Source organism: Takifugu flavidus, chromosome 13, assembly GCF_003711565.1.
Source record: "Takifugu flavidus isolate HTHZ2018 chromosome 13, ASM371156v2, whole genome shotgun sequence".
NCBI classification, from domain to species: domain Eukaryota; kingdom Metazoa; phylum Chordata; class Actinopteri; order Tetraodontiformes; family Tetraodontidae; genus Takifugu; species Takifugu flavidus.
This window is the reverse complement of record NC_079532.1, coordinates 573,405-595,643: the sequence shown is the minus strand read 5'-3', so window position 1 is coordinate 595,643 and position 22,239 is coordinate 573,405. Positions and strand designations below refer to the sequence as shown.

The 22,239-nt window shown below is 46.8% G+C and overlaps 1 protein-coding gene across 5 annotated transcripts; it reads left to right on the top strand.

Moving 5' to 3' along the window:
* The first annotated feature begins 14 nt into the window (after positions 1–14).
* pot1 (protection of telomeres 1 homolog) lies at positions 15–21,455 on the top strand. 5 transcript variants are annotated; one of them, XM_057051887.1, is made up of 21 exons: positions 1,496–1,514; positions 2,208–2,333; positions 4,389–4,520; positions 4,857–4,929; positions 5,169–5,254; positions 5,737–5,844; positions 6,091–6,171; positions 6,520–6,646; positions 7,591–7,721; positions 7,829–8,122; positions 10,740–10,895; positions 13,236–13,420; positions 13,543–13,625; positions 19,234–19,269; positions 19,513–19,651; positions 19,810–20,009; positions 20,087–20,258; positions 20,478–20,560; positions 20,767–20,861; positions 20,961–21,066; positions 21,212–21,455. In XM_057051887.1, exons 3-21 carry the CDS (start codon positions 4,401–4,403, stop codon positions 21,355–21,357), a joined length of 2,421 nt encoding a protein of 806 aa, XP_056907867.1. In that variant the 5' UTR covers positions 1,496–1,514; positions 2,208–2,333; positions 4,389–4,400; the 3' UTR covers positions 21,358–21,455. The 5 variants fall into 5 exon arrangements, 4 of the variants coding, with proteins under 4 accessions (XP_056907868.1, XP_056907866.1, XP_056907867.1 ...); XM_057051885.1 differs by lacking the exon at positions 1,496–1,514 and adding an exon at positions 2,002–2,055 and having other exon boundaries at positions 20,087–20,222; XM_057051888.1 differs by lacking the exons at positions 1,496–1,514; positions 2,208–2,333 and adding an exon at positions 15–35.
* The last annotated feature ends 784 nt before the right edge of the window (positions 21,456–22,239 follow it).

Here is a 22,239-nt window from a genome sequence, read left to right as displayed (position 1 = left end):
AAAACTTTGCTTACATGTTTTAAAATCAATCTTCAGTAAGTATCTGGTGTGTAAACAGTCCGTAAGAAGTTTCCCTCCAAGTTTTCGGTTTTGAACCAAACGTGGATCAAACATTGATATATAAAACCTGATAATTAAATGATTTGATCCATGTTTCGATTATTGTGTTTAAATGTAGGCTTATGTTAAACAGTTTGTTTTTTGGATATTTTTGTTCTTTGGAGATGGATCATCCTTTTTATAGATTTGGGCCAGACCTTTATTGAATTCAAATGTGATCATTTTAGATATTTTGGTTTAGAAGTGATTAAGTTACTAATCAACGGCATCAATACCATTTGTAAATTGATTTCAGATTCTAAGATGTACAAGACCTGCAGGTTCATCATATTTCGCACATTGTCAAGTGAAATTTTTGCTCTTTTGGGCAACATTAAAATCATCCTGGACCAAAGCCGATGTGCAGCCTGGTCTAGTTGGTTTATGTCCCAAATCTGTCAGTGCAGATGAGATGGCATCTGCACGGCAGCCTTCAACTCGCCTGCTACTCATCAAGGGTTTCCCGGTGTCATCTGACATGTCTTCAGATGGAGCACCTGAGCCACATCGAGATGTTTCTGTACATCAAAATCAAAAGCATCTCTTCACTAATGCGATTATCTGCCAAACACAGCAGGAAGTCGGAAGCCGCCCTCCTGTTGTAGTGTCAAGCCTTCCTTTACTCTGTGTCATTACCTTTGACAACTCTCACCAATGATAACAGAAGCAGGTATCACAGGTTGATGTTACTGGGAGAGGACGACATCAGAGCTGATTCCAGCAGCTTTTATGATGAGGGGAAGACAATAGCCAATCAGGTTTCAGGTCAACTGCAACTCCAGGAAGCTTCATCTTGTAATGAGGCAGAAAATATGATTATCTGATTACCAAGACAACTATTCCACCAATTAAGTTAATACAGCTAATGATCAATAAATCCATGACCCAGTTCATCCTGAGTGAGCTGTGGAAGCTTCCAGACTCTAGTAAAATTCTCAGGTGCCAGATAAAGACCCTTTAGGAGCTAGCTATCTACCCCTAAAGCCTTTTTCTACCTGAAAAACTTGAAGAATAGATGGATGTTAAATGGTTCTAATTGACAAGACTCACCAAAAGAAACAACTGGTGTCAACTGTGAGCAGTGACTTTGACCAAAATCTAAATTTGTGAGTTCTTCTATAGTTCAGGAGCAAAATGAATCAAACATTTTGGTCAATATTCTGTTTCCAGAGCACCATACTTTAATGTTGAAATGAAGACTGTCTTTAATGCTTGTTGCTGCTGAGCAGTCTCTTGAAGCTCTTGTTTGGTGGATTTTGGTTATGACTTCAAATTAAATGATTTTATTTTACTTTCATCCAATGCCACCATTATTTTGTTAAGGAACTTTATTTTGTAGTTGACGGACTTCCTCCGCGCATGCGTACTCCTTTCAATTTGAACGCGCGAGGGAAACTACCGGAAGTTGGTCAGCGGTAAGTGTGTGAAGTTTAGTGTTTAATTTCGGTTTCTTCTCTTAATTAGCAGCAGAAACGCACTCCTGCTATAATATAAGTTCTCCTCTTCTGGGTTTGGAGCTCCTTTGTCATTAGAATGACTTTAGTGAACTCAGAAAATCTGAATGATCGCCATCAGGACGGTCGATTCCAAGTTTCACACGTTTGTGTATTGATTTCGACCCCAGTAGATGCTTCTCTAGATCCTTACTTTTGGCTCAATGGCGAAGATTTCAACTTGCAGTATGAAGGGAACCATTTTTAAGAGATTAAGACTTTAGCCTTGTTTTATATGGCTATATTATTCCTTGAAATTTGCTCTATCTATTTTTGTATGTTCCCTGAGAATAAATAATAAGCCAACTGTTGACCTTTAAAAAGTAAATCCCGAGTTTCAGTTTAATTTAAAGTATTTCAGATATTTCTGCAAATTATCTGTTCTTAATGCTCATTTTTTACTGTGTTGACCCCACAGTAAAAAATGATTGATCCTGGACCGATCAGTGGATCTGCAACTGTTGTGAGAGTTGATAATGAGAGGAACCATAAATGAAGCACTTTAATCTAATTTCTGCTTATCAGTTTTAATTATTTAAATCAGTATTAATTATCAACATATAATCAATCAATCTTTATTTATAAAGCATCTGTTATTATCAAAATTGTCTCTAGGCGCTTCACAGAATCCCAGGGCCTGACGCCCAACAAGCAAGAGTGGCAAGGAAAGACTCCCCTTTAACAGGAAGAAACCATGAGCAGTACCAGACTCAAGTAGGGGACCCTCCTGCTTATGGCTGGGTGGGTAGAGGAAGGAGAAGGGGGGGGGGCAGGTAGAAGAGAGAATAGGCATAGATTATGCAAGTACCGGTACATAAATTTTAACAATGAAATGATCATTTTTGCAACACAGAGCCTCCATCTCTCTTCGCCAGCTGTTCATGAGCCAATGAAACTCCTCACAGCTGCTGAGAGCAGCAGATCTATCAATCTTTATTCCTATTGGGGTAGCTAAACTGGTCATTGGTCCCATCCTTTAGCCCCATCCCTTACTCCTCCTTTATCTGTTCTGTTGACCTTCAAATTCTACAGTATTTTAAAAATCATTACCATTTTTGTTGCATCTTTTTTGTTCACTTTGAGTTTCATTGGGTGACCCTGCAGGTCCAGAAGCAAATCTTTCAGACAGTGGTAGCTCAGTCTGTTGGTACCTGGGCTGAGGAGCAGAGGGTTCTTGGTTCAAGTGCCAGTGCAGACAAATCTTATAAGATACTCTGGTAGTAGGGGAAGGTGCCAGAACACCTTCAGAGCACTGCTGAGGTACCAAACCCACAAATGCTCACATAGGGTACTGGAATGAACTGGCGACTCATCTGGGGGGGGGGCTGCATTTGCTAATTGTGGGCACTTGGCTAATTGTGTACCCTCCCCTTGATAACGTGGTTAAGAAGATGAGCTGAGACCTGCATGGTTGTTTAGTGGGTAGGGACCGCTAGAAACTATCCTGGTACCTTCAACATATCTGGTCTGCTCACAATCTTATCTGCATTTTCCTTCACTGCTTTTTTCTAACAGTATTGATCAACTTCAAATGCTGTGGGCTGCTGGCTCTAGCAGGTAGCTGCAGCTAGCCCCACAAGCTTTGGTCCACCACACCTCAGCTCTGATAGGTCAGCTAACCAAGCCTCTTGGCATGAAGTCTTGGTCCTGAATGATTTCACCATCTGAAAGCTGCCGAGTTGTAGATCTGGAGCTCTGTTGTGCTGTCGTTTGAGCCTTTGGCTCTGCCTATTTGGTCCACATTACAGAGGTTTATTTCACTTTAATTTTCCTTGGTAGAATTTTCTGCCCAACTGGGTCACTGCCTGGGCAGCTGTGCAAGCAGCTTGTCTGCCTCACGGGCTGTTCCTGCTGTGCTGTCCTCTGCCTGTGATGCTTCACTGAGGGACTCACCGGTCAAATCTGCAGGAACTCAAAGTAACACGGCCTGACAGGAACCAACATGCTGGCCACTTGGAACAAAGCCAGCGTTTTTGTAGATTTTTTTTCAGAAGAAAGGCCTGGCAGACCGTTAGCATGCTGCCCTCCTGTAGACACAGGTGTTGTGCTTCCTGTCAGAGGTTTTATCCTGTCAGAAGTTGTGTATTGGAGGACAGGTGAAACCTGCAGTTCTGATGTCAGCAGGTAAAAGGGCTGTACGACACTGTAAATTATGGTAATCACCATGTCTTTGCTATGAATTGAGATCACCACATGAGATCTGACATGATTTTATTCCTTACTCAAATAGTTCTCATCTTCTGAACTCTCTTGTGTTGGACGGTGTTTATTGGGGCCAAATATTTGTCTAGGTGACACCTGATAGCCGCCATCATCTCCTGTCTGCTTGAGTTTGGTGGCTTCAGCAATGCCCTGCAGAAGGTTCCATGGAAGGTTATGGACATCTGCGTGTTTTCCCACTAACCCTACAGCTTCATCATGCTGTACGTTGTGGTGACATTTAACTGTAGAGATTTACGGTGCTGCAATGAAGGCAAAACAACTTCAGGGATGGATCCAGAGGATCTTTGTTCTTTGTGGGTACTTGGCAAATATCCGGGAGGAAACGGGAACATTTGTTTGTGATGCAGCTCCTAAAATGAAATACTTCAGAATTGCTGCGTGTAGACATGAAATGCTGTGCATCTGGGAATCAAGATTGATTTTCTAAGAACTTTTTTCGTGCAGCTCGAGCAGGCAGTGTTCAACATTACGGAGTAAGAAAGTTTCCTGCAATGGACGTTCTGGGTCTATTTTGTGATCTGAATCATGGGATATTATTTGAGTTCATCACATCTTCTGATTGGTCTCCCTCAGATCTCCATAAACATGCCGGTTCACCTCCTGTCAGATGGGGCAGGGCCACCTAGACAGGTACCATCTCATCTGAGCAGGATTCCCATCACACTCATCAATACCACTGTGGACTGCACCGACAGGACAGTCCAGGTGTGGAGACTTTTTTTCTGGTTTTCTGTGACAGCAGGTTTACAATAGTGATGTTAGCTTGTTTTCTGAGAGAGACCATGCTGAAACACCGTCCAGGACCAAAGCTTTAATGCTAACGCAGCATTAGCAGGAGACCGATGTGCTAAATGGTCAGGTGATCAGTAATATTGTCCTGCTGTGATGGTTGCAGGTTCTTTGTACCAGCAGAGTAATAATCTGAACAGCTCCTTCTCAGAGCAGTAAAGCAGCAGATAAATCCAACTCCACCAATGCTGCTCAGATTCTGGTCCCAGTTCTTCGGTACTGGTAAAAACTTGCCTGTTTGATTGCGTGCAGGGCAGAGTGGTGCACAAAGGTCCGCTGGTGCCGACGGCAGCTGACTCCTTTATCCTGAAGGCTGTGGTCACAGGTGAGCGTGAAAAATTCTTATGTCTGGAAATCAGTTTTGATTCTTCGTTAGAGGTTTTTTTAAAAATGGAACCTGATGTGATGTCATTGATCTGATAGATTCAGTATTACATGCCTGCGTGTATCTGTATCTTTATGTATTGCTCAGCATTAATCTGCACTAATCTTCGGTCTGTGAATAAGAGTCTACCCGAGCTGTAAGTTTGAGCTTTACTCATGTTTTGAATCTTTGCTTTACAGAAGAGTCTGAACAGATTGTGGCCTCAATTAACGTCATCCTGCAGGGTACGCTGGCTCAGGACTTCAGTCAATCTGTCCATCAAGGGGTATGTTCATTTTGAAGGCCTTGGTTTAGGAGGTTTTCCTAAACCAGGACAGCAGCAGACTGACTATTTTCTCTGTCTCAACATACAGACCCTCTTGCTCCACCTCCAGAGTTTAACCACTCCCTCTCGCTGTTGCCACAGTAACATTTTCCTTTTCCTGAAACATGGCAACAACTCTGATGCTGTTTACAAAGTTCTGAATCACTTTTCTGGTGAGGATTTGGATGATTATCTCACTGAGGATAATCCTGGTGAATGTCAGAGAATCTGAAATCTGACTCACTACATTCAGCTCTACATCAGTTTGTCAGGTCATCCAAACACAATGCTTCTGCTTCCTTTTCTTGAGCTTTGGTGCCGTCTCCTGGGCAACTGACACGCCAGTTTATGGATGACTCACCCCTGTGGGATGAAGGTGTATGTTTATCTGTCAAGTTTGATCTCACAGTTCTGTTTGTGTTTATTCTGGCCTGTTTGTGCAGGATGTGGTCGCAGCCTCTGGCTTCACTGTCGGCAAATCGCCTACACGTCTCAGGGACAAGCTTCACCCCTTTAACCTGCAGCTGTCTGGAGACCACGCCTGCGTGTTTGTAAGACACTAATGGCCACACAGAAAATATGTTGCTAAGCAATATTGAGTCAGTTTTAGAAATCATTTAGAAAAAGTATCATCAAGTTGTTGCTTCACACCAGTATGGCTAATGGTATGCTGACTCAACCCCATGGCTGTCTCACGCAGCTGTTTGAGATATGAAAAACTGATATTTATATTTGTGTATTTTCCTCAGTATCGGCTGTACTGCTTCTAACACTTCTTTGTCCTCTTTGACCTTCAGGTGTCCCGAGAAGTGCCGCCGCATCCCCCCCACCCTCGATCCTTGGCAGTTGTAAGGAGAGCCAGCGCGGCCTCGACAGAGGTCAGAGATGAACGGCAGATTAGCTGTGGTCCATGATGGTCTTGTGTCTGTCAGGATGTTTTCTGTCAACTGCTGGCGGTCCTGGTGACCTCCACCTTTATTAACTAAACATTCTGTATTTCATATACAGTCAGACATTAAAACTTTACAGAAGTTTCCTGTTGATCCACTTTGGTTTCCTGAGTGTTTGGGTTTTAGCTCATTTAGGCTGCACTCACACTGTCCCAACTGTGTCCAAGTACACTTCCCCTAAGGTCTGATTTCAATTGGGTCAGTCTGGCTTGTTTATGTCTTTATTCTTGCATGACATTTTCAGAGTATTAATAATATAATCTTAATTCTCCTCAGGTTTCCAGGGTGACCAAGGTTCCAAAGTACATGTATGTCAGACTGAAGGACCTGAAGCCTGGAACTGTGGTCAACGTGTATGGAGTGGTGGTTTTCTTCAAGCAGCCGTTCAGGACACGTGGAACCGGTCAGTCCAGAATTCCAACCACATTAGGTTAAATCAATCAGATTCTGAGACTGACCTCGGGATGCGTGGAACTGGTCGGTCCAGAATTCCAACCACATTAGTTTAAATCGATCAGATTTTGAGACCGACCTCAGCTGGTGTACTGGGAATCTTTCATGAAGCTGGAAGTCCATGATGGTTTATATAGGAAGACTGGTGGCCCCCATGAGGGTGAAACATTATGTCAGGTTGTCTGGTTTCCACAGCTCATCAGCACAGACAAGAAGCTGCTGCTAAATATCATCCAAGACAGCATCAACTGCAGCAAAGTTTCCCTGGAAACAGGGGAGGGACAAGAACCTTATCTTTGCCTCAATGTGCAACAAAGTCCTCCGTTTTAGAGCCACAACCAAAGATATCTCCAGGTTTCTCCCATGATGGTCATATTTAAAGCACCCTGTATAATGGCCATTAGAGGCCCAGATCCATCATATCTGGAGACCCAGCAGATCATTCCAGTAGGCCGCTCCGCTCTCAGAGTGCTTGTTTACTGCTGGTTCCAGAAACTTTCACAGTAGAATGGGAGGCCGAACTTTCAGCCCTGCTGTTGAACCACCCTTCCTCCATGAGAAGGTTTAGAGTCTGTAGCTAGTCATTATGCTAGCTAAAATAATGCTAATATTGAGAAGAGGAACAGCTAAGTTTTGGCATTGTCTCAGCTACATTGCTACAGGCTGAGGCTGCTGAGGACCAGAGACATGAACTGACTGGTTCCTCTCCTCTCGCTTCCTCTCCTCTCGCTTCCTCTCCTCTCCTCTCCTCTCCTCCTCTCCTCTCCTCTCCTCTCCTCTCCTCTCCTCTCCTCTCCTCTCCTCTCCTCTCCTCTCCTCTCCTCTCTCCTCTCCTCTCCTCTCCTCTCCTCCTCTCCTCTCCTCTCCTCTCCTGCCCACTCCTCTCCACTCCAGACTTCTGCTCCAGTCTGAAGATAACTGACCAGTCCAACCAAAGTGTCTTCTGCACCATCTTCTGTGAGAAGCTGGAGGACCATCCTAAAATCTTTCAAATCGGGGACATTATCCGCCTGCACAGAGTCAAGGTCCATTCTGGCTTCCAGAATGCTTCTAACTGCCTTTGATTAAATTCAATCAGAATACAGGTCTGAAGGTCAACAATGTCCTCACTGGTTGCTTGTTGTCTTCCTAGACTCAGTTTTTCAATGACTCCATCATGTTGGTCAACACCTTTGGTTTCTCGGTGGTGACATTTGACGGCGGGGAGGGTGGACCCGTGGAGCCGAGAACCTCCTGCCAGAAGTTCCACTTTGACCAGACGGATGGTTCTACTGTGGAGGAGCTGCGGGCCTGGGCTGCTGGCCAGGTGAAGATGCCCCCGTCCCCGTTGATGCGTCTGTCTGCAGTTCAGCCCACAAATTACTTTGACCTGACCTGCCAGCTGCTGGCCAAGGCCTCCATCGACTCCACCTGCACCCTGCTGAGGGTAAGAAGCGTCATTTCTGTCCCCATCTTGTGATAAAGCATCTGAGATAATGTTCAGAAGACTGTCAGAAACTCGCTCTTCTTCCAGTCTGATAAGCTCCACATATGTCAGCAGGAATTCCTTAACGTTCTTTCAAAATGAATTTATTATAAAAGCAACCAGAGGAGGAATGGAGATGTTCCTTTAAGGAGCTGCAGTCCGTGAAGGACGGAGCAATATTAAACGCTACCGTTAATTAAGCCTAACATTTCCCATATACGTCAGAAAATATGCCAGAACTGTAGGTAAACAAAACAAAAAAAGTTACATAACTGCAGCAGAAGAGCACCCCCCCGACCAGGATGAATGATGGCTTACCAGCATGTAAAGACTCAAAAGGAGGAAATACTGTATTTTCCGCACCATAAGGCGCACCGGGTTATAAGGTGCACTCTCAATTACGGGGTTTATTTCTGTACTTAAGCCATACATAAGACGCACCGTATTTTTAGGCGCATGCTAAAACATACAGTAAAAAACGACAACGGATTTAAAACAGTGAGTTTCGACACATTTATTGAACAAAATATTCATTCTTCCACCACAAAACCATCAAAGTTTTTATCTTCTGTATCTGAATTAAACAGCCGCGCTATTTCAATGTCCAACATCCTGAGTTCCTCTTCGTCATCAACTGAATCAGACTCGCCGGCTTTTGCGAAAGCTCTTACAATACATGAAGACAGTATCATAGCCCATGCATCTACAATCCACCCGCATATGGTGGCATAACTTGCCCGCCGCTGCCTCATAGTCTTTGTGAAGGAGTGTTCGCCTTCCGTCATCCAGCGCTCCCATGCAGTGCGCAGCTTGACGTTAAAAGCCCGGTTCACACCAATGTCCAGCGGTTGTAGTTCCTTTGTGAGTCCTCCCGGGATGATGACGAGCTCTGAATTCACCTGCTTAATGTGTTGTTTGACGCTGTCTGAGGTGGGCGCGCATGGAATCACATACAAGCAGGGACGTGAAGTGTGAAAAAAGCCACCTGGCCTCCTAATATACACTTCCCTCAGCCACTCTTTAATTTTTTCTTTGTCCATCCAGCCCTTTTGATTTGCCTTGACCACAACTCTGGCAGGAAACGCTTCTTTCAGCAACGTCTTTCTCTTGAAAATCACCATTGGTGGCAATTTCTGTCCGTTTCCGTGGCAGCCGAGAACCACTGTGAACGACAACTTCTCATGCCCCGTCGTGCATATCGCCACCGTGCTGGTCCCTTTTTTCTCCACTGTGTGGGTCAAAGTGATGTCAAAAGTCAGCGGGATTTTATCCATGTTGGTGATGTGGCTGGGAGCGGGGTTTTTTTGCCGGTTATTTTGTCGCGGCAGTAGGTGTGGAAGATGGCCACCCTCTCCTGGTAATCCCCAGGCAGCCGTTGCACCACAGTAGTCCTCATGCGTATGGAGAGATGCCGCCTCCTCATAAAATGAAAACAAGACGGACCTCCTTGGAAGTGCTCAATGTCCATTTCTTCAGCAATCGCTTTGGCCTTTGGTGACAGTAGAGACGCCCCTTCCAGTTGTTCGCTGTTCCACAACCCACTGTTCCACTCGGTCCAGCTCGGGCCACCTTGCTTTGTTCCCGCAAAAACTCAGCTTCGTCTTCCTCACTTGGCGCAGTTCACTTTCTTGTTTTCTCCACTTTCTGACCATGGACTCATTGACATTAAAATGTCTTGGAGCTGCTCAATTGCCATTTTCAGCCGCATATTCGATGGCCTGCAGTTTAATGTAAGCCTCATACGCGTGTCGCTTGACCGGCGCCGTTTTAGGGGATCCTTACGCATAGGTGTGCCGCTAATCGATGGGCGGAGCATTTACTGTAGTGCACCCACCAAAAGCACACTGCAGATTTTGGAACTCAGTCCACACACAAGGCGCACCGTATTATAAGGCGCACTGTTGATTTTTGAGAAAATCTCAGTGTTTTAAGTGCGCCTTATAGTGCGGAAAATACGGTATATCTTTGGTCTTTGCTTCCAGTATTGCGGGATGTCCCTTTCACTTATTACTAATTTGATTAAATTATTTGAAGTTAAAGCTGAAACAAACCAACCAAGGCAATATTTAATATGTGGCAACATCAAATTAGACAAATTAATAAACTTTTAACATCTGCTACGGTGAGAGTTGATGACTTGCATAACTTTCTCAGTGGGATCGGTTCATTTAGATGGATCTTTACATAAACAGACACAAATATTGGCTCACATAATTATTAATTACATAAGGCCAAGACTTCAAAGAGCAGCTGGAAATTAAAAAGCTCACTTGTTTTCCTGTGTTGTATAATTTTCTACTTCTACTTCAGTAGAAATGTTCTAACATATTTGAAAAAAATGTATAAAGGAAAAACCTAATTAACTTTAAGACCTACAATCTAAGAACTACAAACTAAGGTGTAATAATGGAAAATAAATAAAGGAAATCCATAATGGTTATGGCCCTCTTTGATCACAGTGGGTTTTACGAGTGAGCTGAACCTTCTGGTGGAATTTCTGTCTTCAGACATTCATGTTTCTTTCCCTGCTGTGAAGCTTCGGACAATGTGCTGTTGTAATGGTTGTGATGGTCTACAGGTGTGGGACGGCTCCAGATGTGCTCACACACTCTTGAAAGTGAACATCAGTCCAGACATCATAGAGGGACCGTCGTCCTTCTCTGCACGGAAGGAGGAGCTCATTGCCAACATCCTGGTCTACGACAACCACGTGGAGTTCACGAGGCAGCTGAAGGTTGGACACACACGCGCACACATACGCACACACGTAGACGCACACACAAACACACACACACGCACACATTGAACACTTTCATTTCCAGATGTTGTCATTCCAATATAATTCACTGGGATTTGTTTTAACCAGGTTTGTAGTTGAACATCTTCATCATATGAGCACCCGGATTCCAGAAGAACGCTGTTGTTGAGTCGTGATCCTTTTATTGATTGTGGCTTTGAAGGCTTCACCCTGTCTGACATGATTATGTTTTGTTTTTTAATTATTCATCTTATGTGAGTACTTCAGATGAACTCTCGCATGTCTACATCAGGAAATGTGCTGAGCTCACACAAACAAATCTCAGCTTTAAAGCAGCACCAGAGTTTAGCCAGTGACAGAACCGATGTTCTGTTATCAGTTACGCATCTGTCAGATCACTGTCACGATTATCCAAGTCAGTCTGATTGGCTTTAGTTGGGTGATTGAAGAACTGTTTGAGATGTTGTGTTGCCCTCATTCATGCTGCAGCTGTGCTCAAATGTGGACCGACTGTTTGGACCCTCTGGGCCAGAGGGGACGGCAGGAATGTTGTCACATGTCACACGTGAATTGCTCTGAAGTGACTTTGCTGTGCGTTTGAAGAGTCTGTAAATTTAGCTTTGTGATCATGCTCAGCCGACCGAAGCCTGAACTGTAAAGGCAAAGGATTGTGCTTAAAATGCGCAGAAAAAACAGGTTAGTCACGTCTTCTTCTGATGTACCTGCACCTAAACCTGCAGCACTGTTGTGACCACTTTGGCCCTGGAACTGAATACCTGGTTACCCTGGCAGCAAGGCTCCTCCTACAAACAGATGATGATTCTGTATTTCAGGCCAGACAAAGAGTTTACCTTCCAGCTTTCTGACGTGTCTTTGATGAGCGGAATTGGGTCAGATCATTCACATCAGTGATCATCTTCTGGGTCTTCTGCTCGTCAGTGGCATTCAGTTCTGCTGATTATCTCGTTTTAGGTGCTCACACTTGGGTGAATGCCGCCTCAGGCCCTGATGCGTCCTCGTCTTTCCTCCCACGCTGCTTCCTGTTTGGTGAACACTGTTCTGAGGAGAACGGGCCTCCATGTTGAGCCCATGGGTTCACATTTAGTCCAGAATCCACCGACCGCAATTAAAGTGCTGCTTCTCTCCTGATGCTTGAGAAGTTAACTGAAGCATTAGTGGAACAAGTGAGGGATGAGATCAGCGCTGGCGCTTCAGTGCACAGCTCTCATCTGTGTAGGCTTTAGTCCTGTTTATGTAGATCCCAGAATTCTGGAGTTCTGTTCACTTTACCAGCCCGTCAATGTGAGGAGCTGCAGGTTAACCAGGCTCCAGCAGCGATTTTGGTTTCTCTGCTGATCAAAGTTACTACAATTGTCACTCAAGCAGTCCAAGCAGTTTCTGTTAATCACACATCTGGAACACGTCCCTTTCTTTGTCTGTACTTCTTTACCTGTTCAGGTGAGAGGGAGTGCAGTTTTTAGTCAGGAGAACGATGTATCCAGAATTTAAGCCTGGATGTTTGTTGCACGTAGCTGGTGTGGGCAGAGCCAGTCCAGAGGGGGAAGACCCTTAGAGGGGTGGAGAACCTCAAGAAGGAGGAAGAACCTCTGGACAGGGGAAAACCTCAGGAGGAGGCGGGGGGTCTTCATCCCAACAGACTGCAGCTGGATAATCAAACCCACATGAAACCTGATAAACTCTTTCAGTTTAAATCCTCCACTGAAACTCAAGTATGGCAACAATAAATACAATTTATTCAACTTTTCTGGTTAGTAATAAATTATTTGCCTTGATTACCTCCCTGACACATCCAGTAGATCTGTTGGGATGTAACCAGTCCCCTGTGCCACGGCATTATAAAAACATCCTCTGTACAAACTTCTGTCCTCTGTACAAACACAAGGGTGCCCTTACCCTGGTGCGATTAGTTCAGACCTCTGAGGAGCAGCTGAGTGCTGCAGCTCCTGCCTGTGAACCCTCAGGATTTGATGGCTGCTTTGTTCCTCCGTCAGCATCAATATGCTCAGTGTTGACCATCATCTGAGCTCCACAGGAGGAATGGATCCATCCACCTGACAAAGACTCAAGATTATCCCAGCAAATTCAGATGTAGCCAGAGCTCATCCTGCCACCCCAGCAGATCAGCTTCTGAGAAGCTTCAGCCAGTCCTGCTGAAGACACATGGCGCCATCTGCTGGTCCACAAATACCTCATGCAAAAAACCACAAAGTGAAGAGATGATGACGTTTGTTCCCTGACGTGTGATCTTACCACAGGAAGAGTGGGTGGGGCTTAATGAATGTTTTGTCTCCTCAGCCTGGAGATTTCCTGAGACTCTACAACCTGCGAGCGATCCCAGGATCCCAAAAGGTTCCTGGACTCCCCAGCAGTCAGCCAGCAGAGCTCCATCATTTGTCGTTCCACCTGCATGGAGGGACGGCTTATGGTCGAGGCCTTCGCATTCTACCAGAGAACAGCTCTGATGTGCAGGAACTGAAGAGGTACGGCAGGAGATCTATGGCCCTTTGATCTCATAAAACCAATACATCTATTGATCAATTTGAATGTTCTGAAAAATGTTTCCTCTCTCAAAGCTGAAGAAGCTTCACGTGTCTTTGATTAGAGTTTTAGACTTGTTTGAGGACGACGAGCTGAACAACTCGTACCTGATGGATACGTGGAGTACGACGCCTGAAAGTTCAGCAGGTGAGAACAGAACTTCTAAGAACCTCTGGCCTGCTGCTGCTGCTGCTTTCCATCCAGAGGTTTTTACAAAGCAGCACTGGAGATGTGAAGCTGGAGGCCGTGTCCATAAGTTGAGCCTCCTGAATGTTCAGGTCTCACCAAACGCAATCAGAGGTCTGAAGACTTCTGAGCCTAGGCCTGATTGTGCTGACCCTCTTTTATTCAACCTCTTTTTCTGAGTTCTGGTTGATTTTCTCATCTGTAAGGGCACTGTCATACATGATTCTTGTTCTTGTGGTGTAGTATGTAGAATGATGAGAAGATGCTTCAACTTATAAGGTCTTCCACATCCTGTTACTGGACCGTCCTCTTCAGACTCCAGCTGTGCTGCTGCTTGGACCAAAAGAGTTGCCTCATATCATCCTCGGTCTCGGTCCACTTTGGGATGTGGTCCTGGTTTTCTGCTCATATGATTGTTCCTGACCCGTCTGGACTCGCTTACTCTGACATGGACCCCCCCACCACACACATTACAGTGATGATAGCATGGGCGTGATGTTGGGCTCATGGGCAGGTCCCCCTGGAGAAAGTGTTGCTGTTAGACTGGGATTGGATTTCATGGATTCTCTTCCTGGTCTGTTGGTTGCCGATGTTTCTGTGTGCAAATCAAAATGGCGCCCAGAGCGGTCGCCTTGTCTCGCTGCGTTCTTGTTTGTCTATTTTTGTTTGTTAATTGTGTGTCTGTCTGCTCTTACACCTGTGAAGAGCTATTACACATCAGGACTCTCACCCCCACGGACTTACTTCCAGTTTTTCTGGCTCCTGCAGCCGACCTGGTTCACTTTTTGGTCCAAAAGGTGAGACGGCGGAGGAGAGGAAGACAGGCCGGTGCCTTGGTGAGATTACGCAGGAGAGGCTCGCACACGGCGCTGGCTGGGATCTTTCTGTCCAACGTCAACTCACTTTGTAACAAAATGGACGAGCTGAAGTAGCTGATGCAGATTAAAGATTTCTCCACCTCGTGTGTTCTCTGCTTCACTGAAACCTGGTTCAGGAAAGAGACACCGGACAGCGCGCTCCTCCTCGAGGGATTCCAGCTGTTCCGTCCGACCGCGACCTGGCGCTCTCTGGCAAGAGAGCAGGCGGTGGAGTCTGCTTCTACATCAACAGCGACTGGTGCACTGATGTGACTGTGATCTCTCAGCACTGTTCTCCTGCTTTGGAATACCTCTTCATCAACTGCAGACCCTTCTATTCTCCGCGTGAGTTCGCTTCATTCATTCTGGCCACTGTTTACATCTCGCCAGACGCGGACGCGCGCGAGGCTCAGCGCACGCTCGCGGACTGTATTCAACAAGTGGAGCAGACCTATCCCGACGCTCTGGTTATCGTGCTTGGTGACTTTAATCAGAGCAACCTGAGATACTCCAATCCTCTGCCCCCCACCTCAGCAGCCCAGCTCCCCTCCACCCCTCCCCCCCCCCCATCCCCAGCAGCCGAGCCCCCCTCTACCACCCCCCCTCCCTCCAACCTGCCACCCACCACAACTTCCCCCAACCCTGCCTCCCCTCTCTCCCTCCTCCACCTCCCCTCCCTCTACTGACCTCCCTCCTCCCACCCTTCCCCCTCTGCCACCCCCATCCCCCTGCTCTCACCATCCCCACATCCTCCCTGCATCCCACTGCTCTCACCATCCCCACATCCTCCCTGCTTCACGGCTGACCAGGTGAGGGGAGAACTGAGGAAGCTCCGGCCCCGAAAAGCAGCTGGACCAGATAGAGTCTGCCCCCGGCTCCTCAAGACCTGCGCTGCTGAACTTGGGGAGCCGCTACAACGGATCTTCAACCTCAGGCTGGAGCTGGGGAAAGTGCCCACCTTATGGAAGACGTCCTGCATCATTCCAGTCCCCAAGAAGAACAGACCGAGTGAGCTGAACGACTTCTGGCTGGTGGCACTCACCTCACATCTGATGAAGACTCTGGAGCGGCTCTTCCTCAACCTCCTCAGGCCCCAGGTGCAGCACGCTGAGGACTCCTTACAGTTCGCCTACCGGGACAAGGTCGGTGTAGAGGACGCCATCATCTACCTGCTGCACCAAGTCCACTCGCATCTGGACAAGGAGAGTGGCACAGCGAGAATCCTCTTTTTGGATTTCTCAAGTGCCTTCAACACGATCCAGCCCCTTGTCCTACAGGACAAGCTTCTACAGATGCGAGTGGACCCCTGCCTGGTTGCTTGGATCTCCAGCTACCTCACCGACAGGCCGCAGTTCGTCAGGATGAAGGACATCACGTCTGACACTGTGGTCAGCAGCATCGGTGCTCCACAGGGGACTGTGCTGTCCCCCATCCTCTTCACACCTCGGACTTCTGTTACAACTCCGAAATGTGTCATATTCAGAAGTTCGCAGATGACACAGCCATCGTTGGATGTATCAGAGACGACGAAGAGGAGGAGTACCGGTGCCTGGTGAGGGACTTTGTTGCCTGGTGCCACAACAACGGCCTGCAGCTCAACACCTCCAAAACTAAAGAACTGGTCATTGACTTCGGGAGGGACCTACCGAGACCTAGACCAGTTCAGATAGGAACGGAGGAGGTGGAGGGCGTGCAGACCTACAAATATCTTGGGCTTCTGCTGGACAATAGGCTGGACTGGACAAGCAACACAAGGCAGCTGTACAAGAAGACCCAGAGCAGGATGTACTTCCTGAGGAGACTCAGATCCTTCAACATCTGCAGGAAACTCCTCTGGATGTTCTACCAGTCTGTGTTCGCCAGCGTCCTGTCCTACGCTGTGGTGTGCTGGGGGGGGAGTGTGACAAAAGCGGACCTCTCCAGGTTGGAGAAGCTGATCAGGCGGGCCAGCTCGGTGGTGGGGATGAAGCTCAAACCTCTGGCGACAGTGGCAGAGAGGAGAACTATTGACAAGCTGCGGAGCATCATGGACAATGTCCGCCACCCTCTGCACACTGTCATCCACAGCCAGAGAAGCCTGATCAGCCAGAGGCTGCGCCTCCCCAAGTTCAGAACAAACAGACTGGGGAACTCATTCATCCCCCGAGCCATCAGACTGTTCAACTCCTCACTGGGGGGGAGGAGGGCCAACAGAAGGACTGGAACAACACTGCAATAACATAATACTGGGACATTCATTCATTCAGTTCATTTATTTACATTTTTATAGTTTTAGATTCTATATTTATATTCTATTTTTAATTTATTCTATTTTATTTCTTATTTTACTCTATTTTTATTATCTTTAATAGGTTTTTATGGTGTGTAATGGTGGTGGGTAATTTTGTACAGTGCTGTATGTTTTTTTGGAGATGCTAATTTTCCTAATGGACACCCCCTAAAGGGATCAATAAAGTATTCTGATTCTGATACGAGCTCCCTAGGTACAAACAGTTTATCAAATGCCCCACCAGAGCAGAGAACACGCTGGATCACTGTTACACCACAGTGAAGGATGCGTATCGGGCTATCCCCCGTGCTGCGCAAGGACTGTCTGATCACGTGATGGTCCACCTGATCCCCACATACAGACAGAAACTGAAACTAACAAAGCCATCCGTGAGCACCACGAAGAAATGGACCAGTGAGGCTGTGAGCTGCGCACGTGCTTAGATACAACTGACTGGGACATGTTTAAAGGGGCCACACATGATCTGGATGAGTACACGGACACTGTGACCTCATATATCCACTTTTGTGAGGAGTGCATTCTACCAATGCGCACTAGGGTGAGTTATTCCAATGACAAGCCCTGGTTCACACCGAAACTCAGACAGATCAGGAAAGAAAAGGAAGCAGCGCTGAAAAGTGGAGACAGAGACTGCTACAGAGAGGCCAAATACCGGTTTAGCAAGGAACTGAGGAGAATCTGTGTATTCAGAGAAACTTCAGCAGCAGTTTACTGCTAACGACTCTGCTTCTGTGTGGAGAGGCCTGAGACAGATTACCGACTACAGGCCTCAGGCTTCAAAGGGTCAGGACGACAAAGCCCTTTGTAAGAGTCTGTCCCTCCACTATGCCTGCTTTGACACCTCGTCAGCCATGCCCAACACCTCTCCTCCCCCCAGTGTCACTGCCCCCATGGACCTCACTCCATCAAAGGCAGTCCCCTCCTCCTCCCCCCCTCCACTCACCATCACTCACCATCAGTCCCCCCCCCCCCCATCACTTACCATCAGTTCCCCCCTCCACTCACCATCAGTGAGCAGGATGTGCGCAGGCAGTTCGCCAGGTTGAACCCGCGCAAGGCCCCTGGCCCGGACGGCGTGTCTCCTTCCACCCTGAGGCACTGCGCAGAGGAGCTGACTCCTGTCTTTACAGACATCTTCAACTCCTCCCTGGAGTCGTGCCAGGTGCCAGCCTGCCTCAAAACTTCAATCATCGTCCCTGTCCCCAAGAAGCCACGGATCACTGGGCTTAACGACTACAGACCTGTGGCGCTCACCTCTGTAGTCATGAAGTCCTTAGAGCGCCTGATCCTGCCACACCTCAAGTCCATCACCACCCCCCTCCTGGATCCACTGCAGTTCGCCTACAGAGCTAACAGATCTGTGGACGACGCGGTCAACCTGGCCCTTCACTCCATCTTGCAGCATCTGGACTCCCCGGGAACCTACGCGAGGATCCTGTTCGTGGACTTCAGCTCTGTGTTCAACACCATCTGCCCCGCTCTGCTACAGGACAAGCTGTCCTAGCTTAGTGTGCCTGACTCCCTCTGCAGGTGGATCACTCACTTCCTGACGGATCGGAGGCAGTATGTGTGGCTGGGGAAGAGTGTCTCAGACTCTATCACCATCAGCACTGGATCACCCCAGGGCTGTGTACTTTCCCCCCTGCGCTTCCTGGGCACCACCATCACCCGGGACCTTAAGTGGGAGCCAACCATCAGCTCCCTCATCAAGAAGGCCCAGCAAAGGATGTTCTTCCTACGGCAGCTGAGGAAGCTCAAACTGCCTCCCAGGATGTTGGCGCAGTTTTATACGGCCATCATCGAGTCCATCCTCACCTCCTCCATCACCGTGTGATATGCTGGCGCCACCGTCAGGGACAGACTGAGGCTGCAGCACGTCATGCGTGCTGCCAAGAAAGTGATCGGCTGCAGGCTTCCATCCATCCAGGACCTGTATATCTCCAGGACCCGGAGGTGTGCAGGTCGGATCACACCTGGTCACAGACTGGTCACAGACTGTTTTCCCCCCTCCCCTCAGGCAGGAGACTACGGTCCATTCGGACCAAAACCTCCCGCTACATGAACAGCTTCTTCCCCTCTGCCATCAGGCTGCTGAATACCAAGTGACTTATCACTTAAGCACCATGTACAGCAGCCAGTCAGACTCATGAACAATACACTACTTTTGCATTGACCTGCACTGTGGACTTTTAACTTAACTGCTGCTCTTGCACATTATAGGAATACATATTACCTATTCCTTACTATTTATATATATATATGTCTTATTTATCTTATTCTAGTGTTTATTGTCTTCTCTATGTTGAATGTTGCAGCGTCACACCGGGACAAATTCCTAGCTTGTGTAATACTGTGTACTACATGAACAATGGCAATAAATAAATCTGATTCTGATCTGATTCTGATTCTGTTTGTGTTTCAGGTGCTGAAGCTGCTGGAGGTTTGGAACTGCTGGATGGTAATTTCCTATTTGGTCTGAATTTCCTGGATTAGGAGAGACAACAATAGGTTTCATATCCTCTGGGAAAATTCTTGCTTTAAAATGACATCTTGTTGGATTTAGGTTGAAAAGACATACACCTGCTGAGCAATCCAAGGCTGGATTGAGCTGCATTTCTTGTTAAATATTTTAGTTCCTTTTAAAGTTATTAAGTAGCTTCAGTGCATTTGTGCCCCAGTATTCTGATGTTTTTTGTTCCAGATAGGCACCCAGAACAGCTGTCTGAGGTGAGGCGTGCCGGTCCGGGTGGTGTCCACCATGTCAGGGTCCAGCTGCGCTCCTACGAGCCGCGAAAACTTCACCAGCTCCTGAAGCTCTACTGCAGCAAGTGCAGCTCCATGTACGACCATTTGTGCTTGTTTAGGTCCTGCAAGCCATTAGATCCCTCAGAGTCTGCAGTTTTTTCATGTTCAAAACATTTTGCTCCTTATTTATACTGATAAAGAACCAGATCACCACAACTACACTATATTTAACAATTGATGCTTTTTATCTCAGGCAAGACGTCCCAGATGAAGAACTGGTAGAGAATTTATTCTCTCAGGCCTCCAGGAGCCCCGTCCCCTGTGACCCTCCACCCTGGGCTCTCTCTGGGATGGCCAGACTCCCACCAGGACCCTTAAAGCGGACTCTCAGCATTCACATGTCTAAACAGCTTGTGTCTGAGGGCAAAACCACACAGCTTATCTTCATCATGGGTACCTCTTGGATGCTCCTCATCTTCATGCAGTTCAGAGTCAACTACAGGTACTGATGGACCGCCACTGTCCCATAGGTTCTTCTCTGGAGGAAGCCATTCAGCTCACTTCTGGCTACCAGAACGTGGTCCCTGTGATGTCATCAGGAGGTCACATGACTCTGCTGGACCTGTCTGCACCGTTCTTGTTCAGAGGCAGGAAGAGATTCTATGGGTCAGAGTCAATCAGCTCATGTTCATCTCCACATTTGTGAGTCTGTACCGACTCACTGCCCCCCCTTGTGGTCAAATAGGTGTCATACAGGGAGTTTTCAGAAGTTTGAAGGCTCAAGCCTCTTAGGATACGACAGCAGTTTACTGTTAATCCAGAGTGTCCTTGGTGATATGAAGCCTTAATTTAGATGTTTCTACAGACATATTCAGTGTTGCAGCTAAAGTTGACCAACTGTAAGGTTCACGTGCCTTCCAGGTGCAGAAACTGCTCAGACGTGGTAATAAAGGAGCCGTGGGGCAATGGCGTTGAGCTGATCAATGAAAAGACCATTGCTGAAGGTACATGAGCTGCTGCCAAGTGGCCAAAGTCAACCATGTTTCACTCTGTGAGTGACAACACTTGATAATTGGCTTGTTTGGCAAACACAACTAAATTCAGCAACACAGAATTAACAGTTTTGTAATTGAAGTTAAAGCATCGGTGATTCTACTAAAGATCTAAGTTCCAGTTTGACTTGTTCTCCTCTCCCTTCTTTACTGGCCAGCCTTCGGCATCCAACTGATGCAATTTGTTTTTCTGATGAAGTTTAAGCTGCAAGATGCCACTGACAGTCTGGACGTCTTCCTGTTTAGGGATGCTGTGAGTTTCTATCATCCCTGAGCCATTTGAAAAAGGGAAAATCCCACTAAGGACGCTGCATGAGCCTGTTATGACATCTCGCTTTGTTCCTGTCATCAGGAGCTGTTCTTCGGTGTGACAGCAGAGGACGCAGCAGCCAATCAGGAGGCTCAAAGCCGCATCTGCCGGATGGTGGAGTCCATCTGCCCACCAGAGGACAGCACTGGTACATGTCTCCTTAATACTGACATACCTGAACAGGTCTAAGCTACACCTCCTCAACTGCAGAAAAATAGCCTCAGACACCACGCACAAGCTTGGCTCAGCTGTCAGTCGTGACGATTCGCTCTGTCATGTTTCTGTGTCCTTAGGTGAGCGTCCGTGGCTCCATTTGTGTCTGGTGTCATACAGCAGAGAAGACGATTTTGGCCAGAACCAAACCTGTTATCAGATCTGCCACAGTGCCATTGCCTCGTCCAGCCCAGACCTCCAGGCTCCTTTCCACCCTCCCTTTTGAATGTGTCTTTATTGATTGTGTGAATCTCAACATTTTTGTAAAATGTTGAACGTTCTGTCTGCAGCAAAACTGTAAAAAATAAAAGTTTTTTAAGTTTGGTCTGTGCAGATTCATCCAGGTCATGGTTATCTGTGTCAACTGGAATGTTTTTCTTGTCTTTTGAATATGTTTTGCGTTCTATCCAGAAGGCTTCTTCAGTTCTGAACTCACTGGGGACAGAGCTTGAAAATATAGCCCTTGTGGACCATTAGCATGCTTATGATCTGGGTGGTCACCTGAGAGTTGTTGGTAGGGTCGTTCACCTAGTTTCAGTTGGTGTGTCTCCCCATTGTCTGCTGGCTCACATGGTGAGTCACCAGGTCTCCTAAAATGGTGTGAACGTTTGGTTTTCTTGTAAGGAGTGGAGGACTGCATTGTATGTGTTTTTTCCAATTTGACATGGGTGGCTTCCTTGACACCCCTTTAAGTTTTGCTAAACCAAAAACTCGTCTTTGAAATTTGAAGTCATGCTATTGTTGAAATTCTTTTAAATGGAGTGATCCTGAAAATCACAACACATCTAAGATCATTATTCCTGAAAATCACAACACATCTAAGATCATTATTTCTGAAATCAAAAGTTCCAGAGTACAGTTGTGTATTAATGCAGACGGGTCAGTAGAGGACGCAGCAGGACTCTGAATGCTGACTCGAGACTTTGGTCCCTGACTCTTTGGGCCCCATAGCTAACACTAACCATTATTCAAGGTAGTTTTCTCTGTCAACTGGACTGTGTTTCTTCTCTTTGAAGACATTTCGCAACACTCTGACAGAGGTTAGTACACCCGAAGGACAAGACACCAAGACACAAACAAAGTAATGTTGTTTATGCTGTACAGTGCC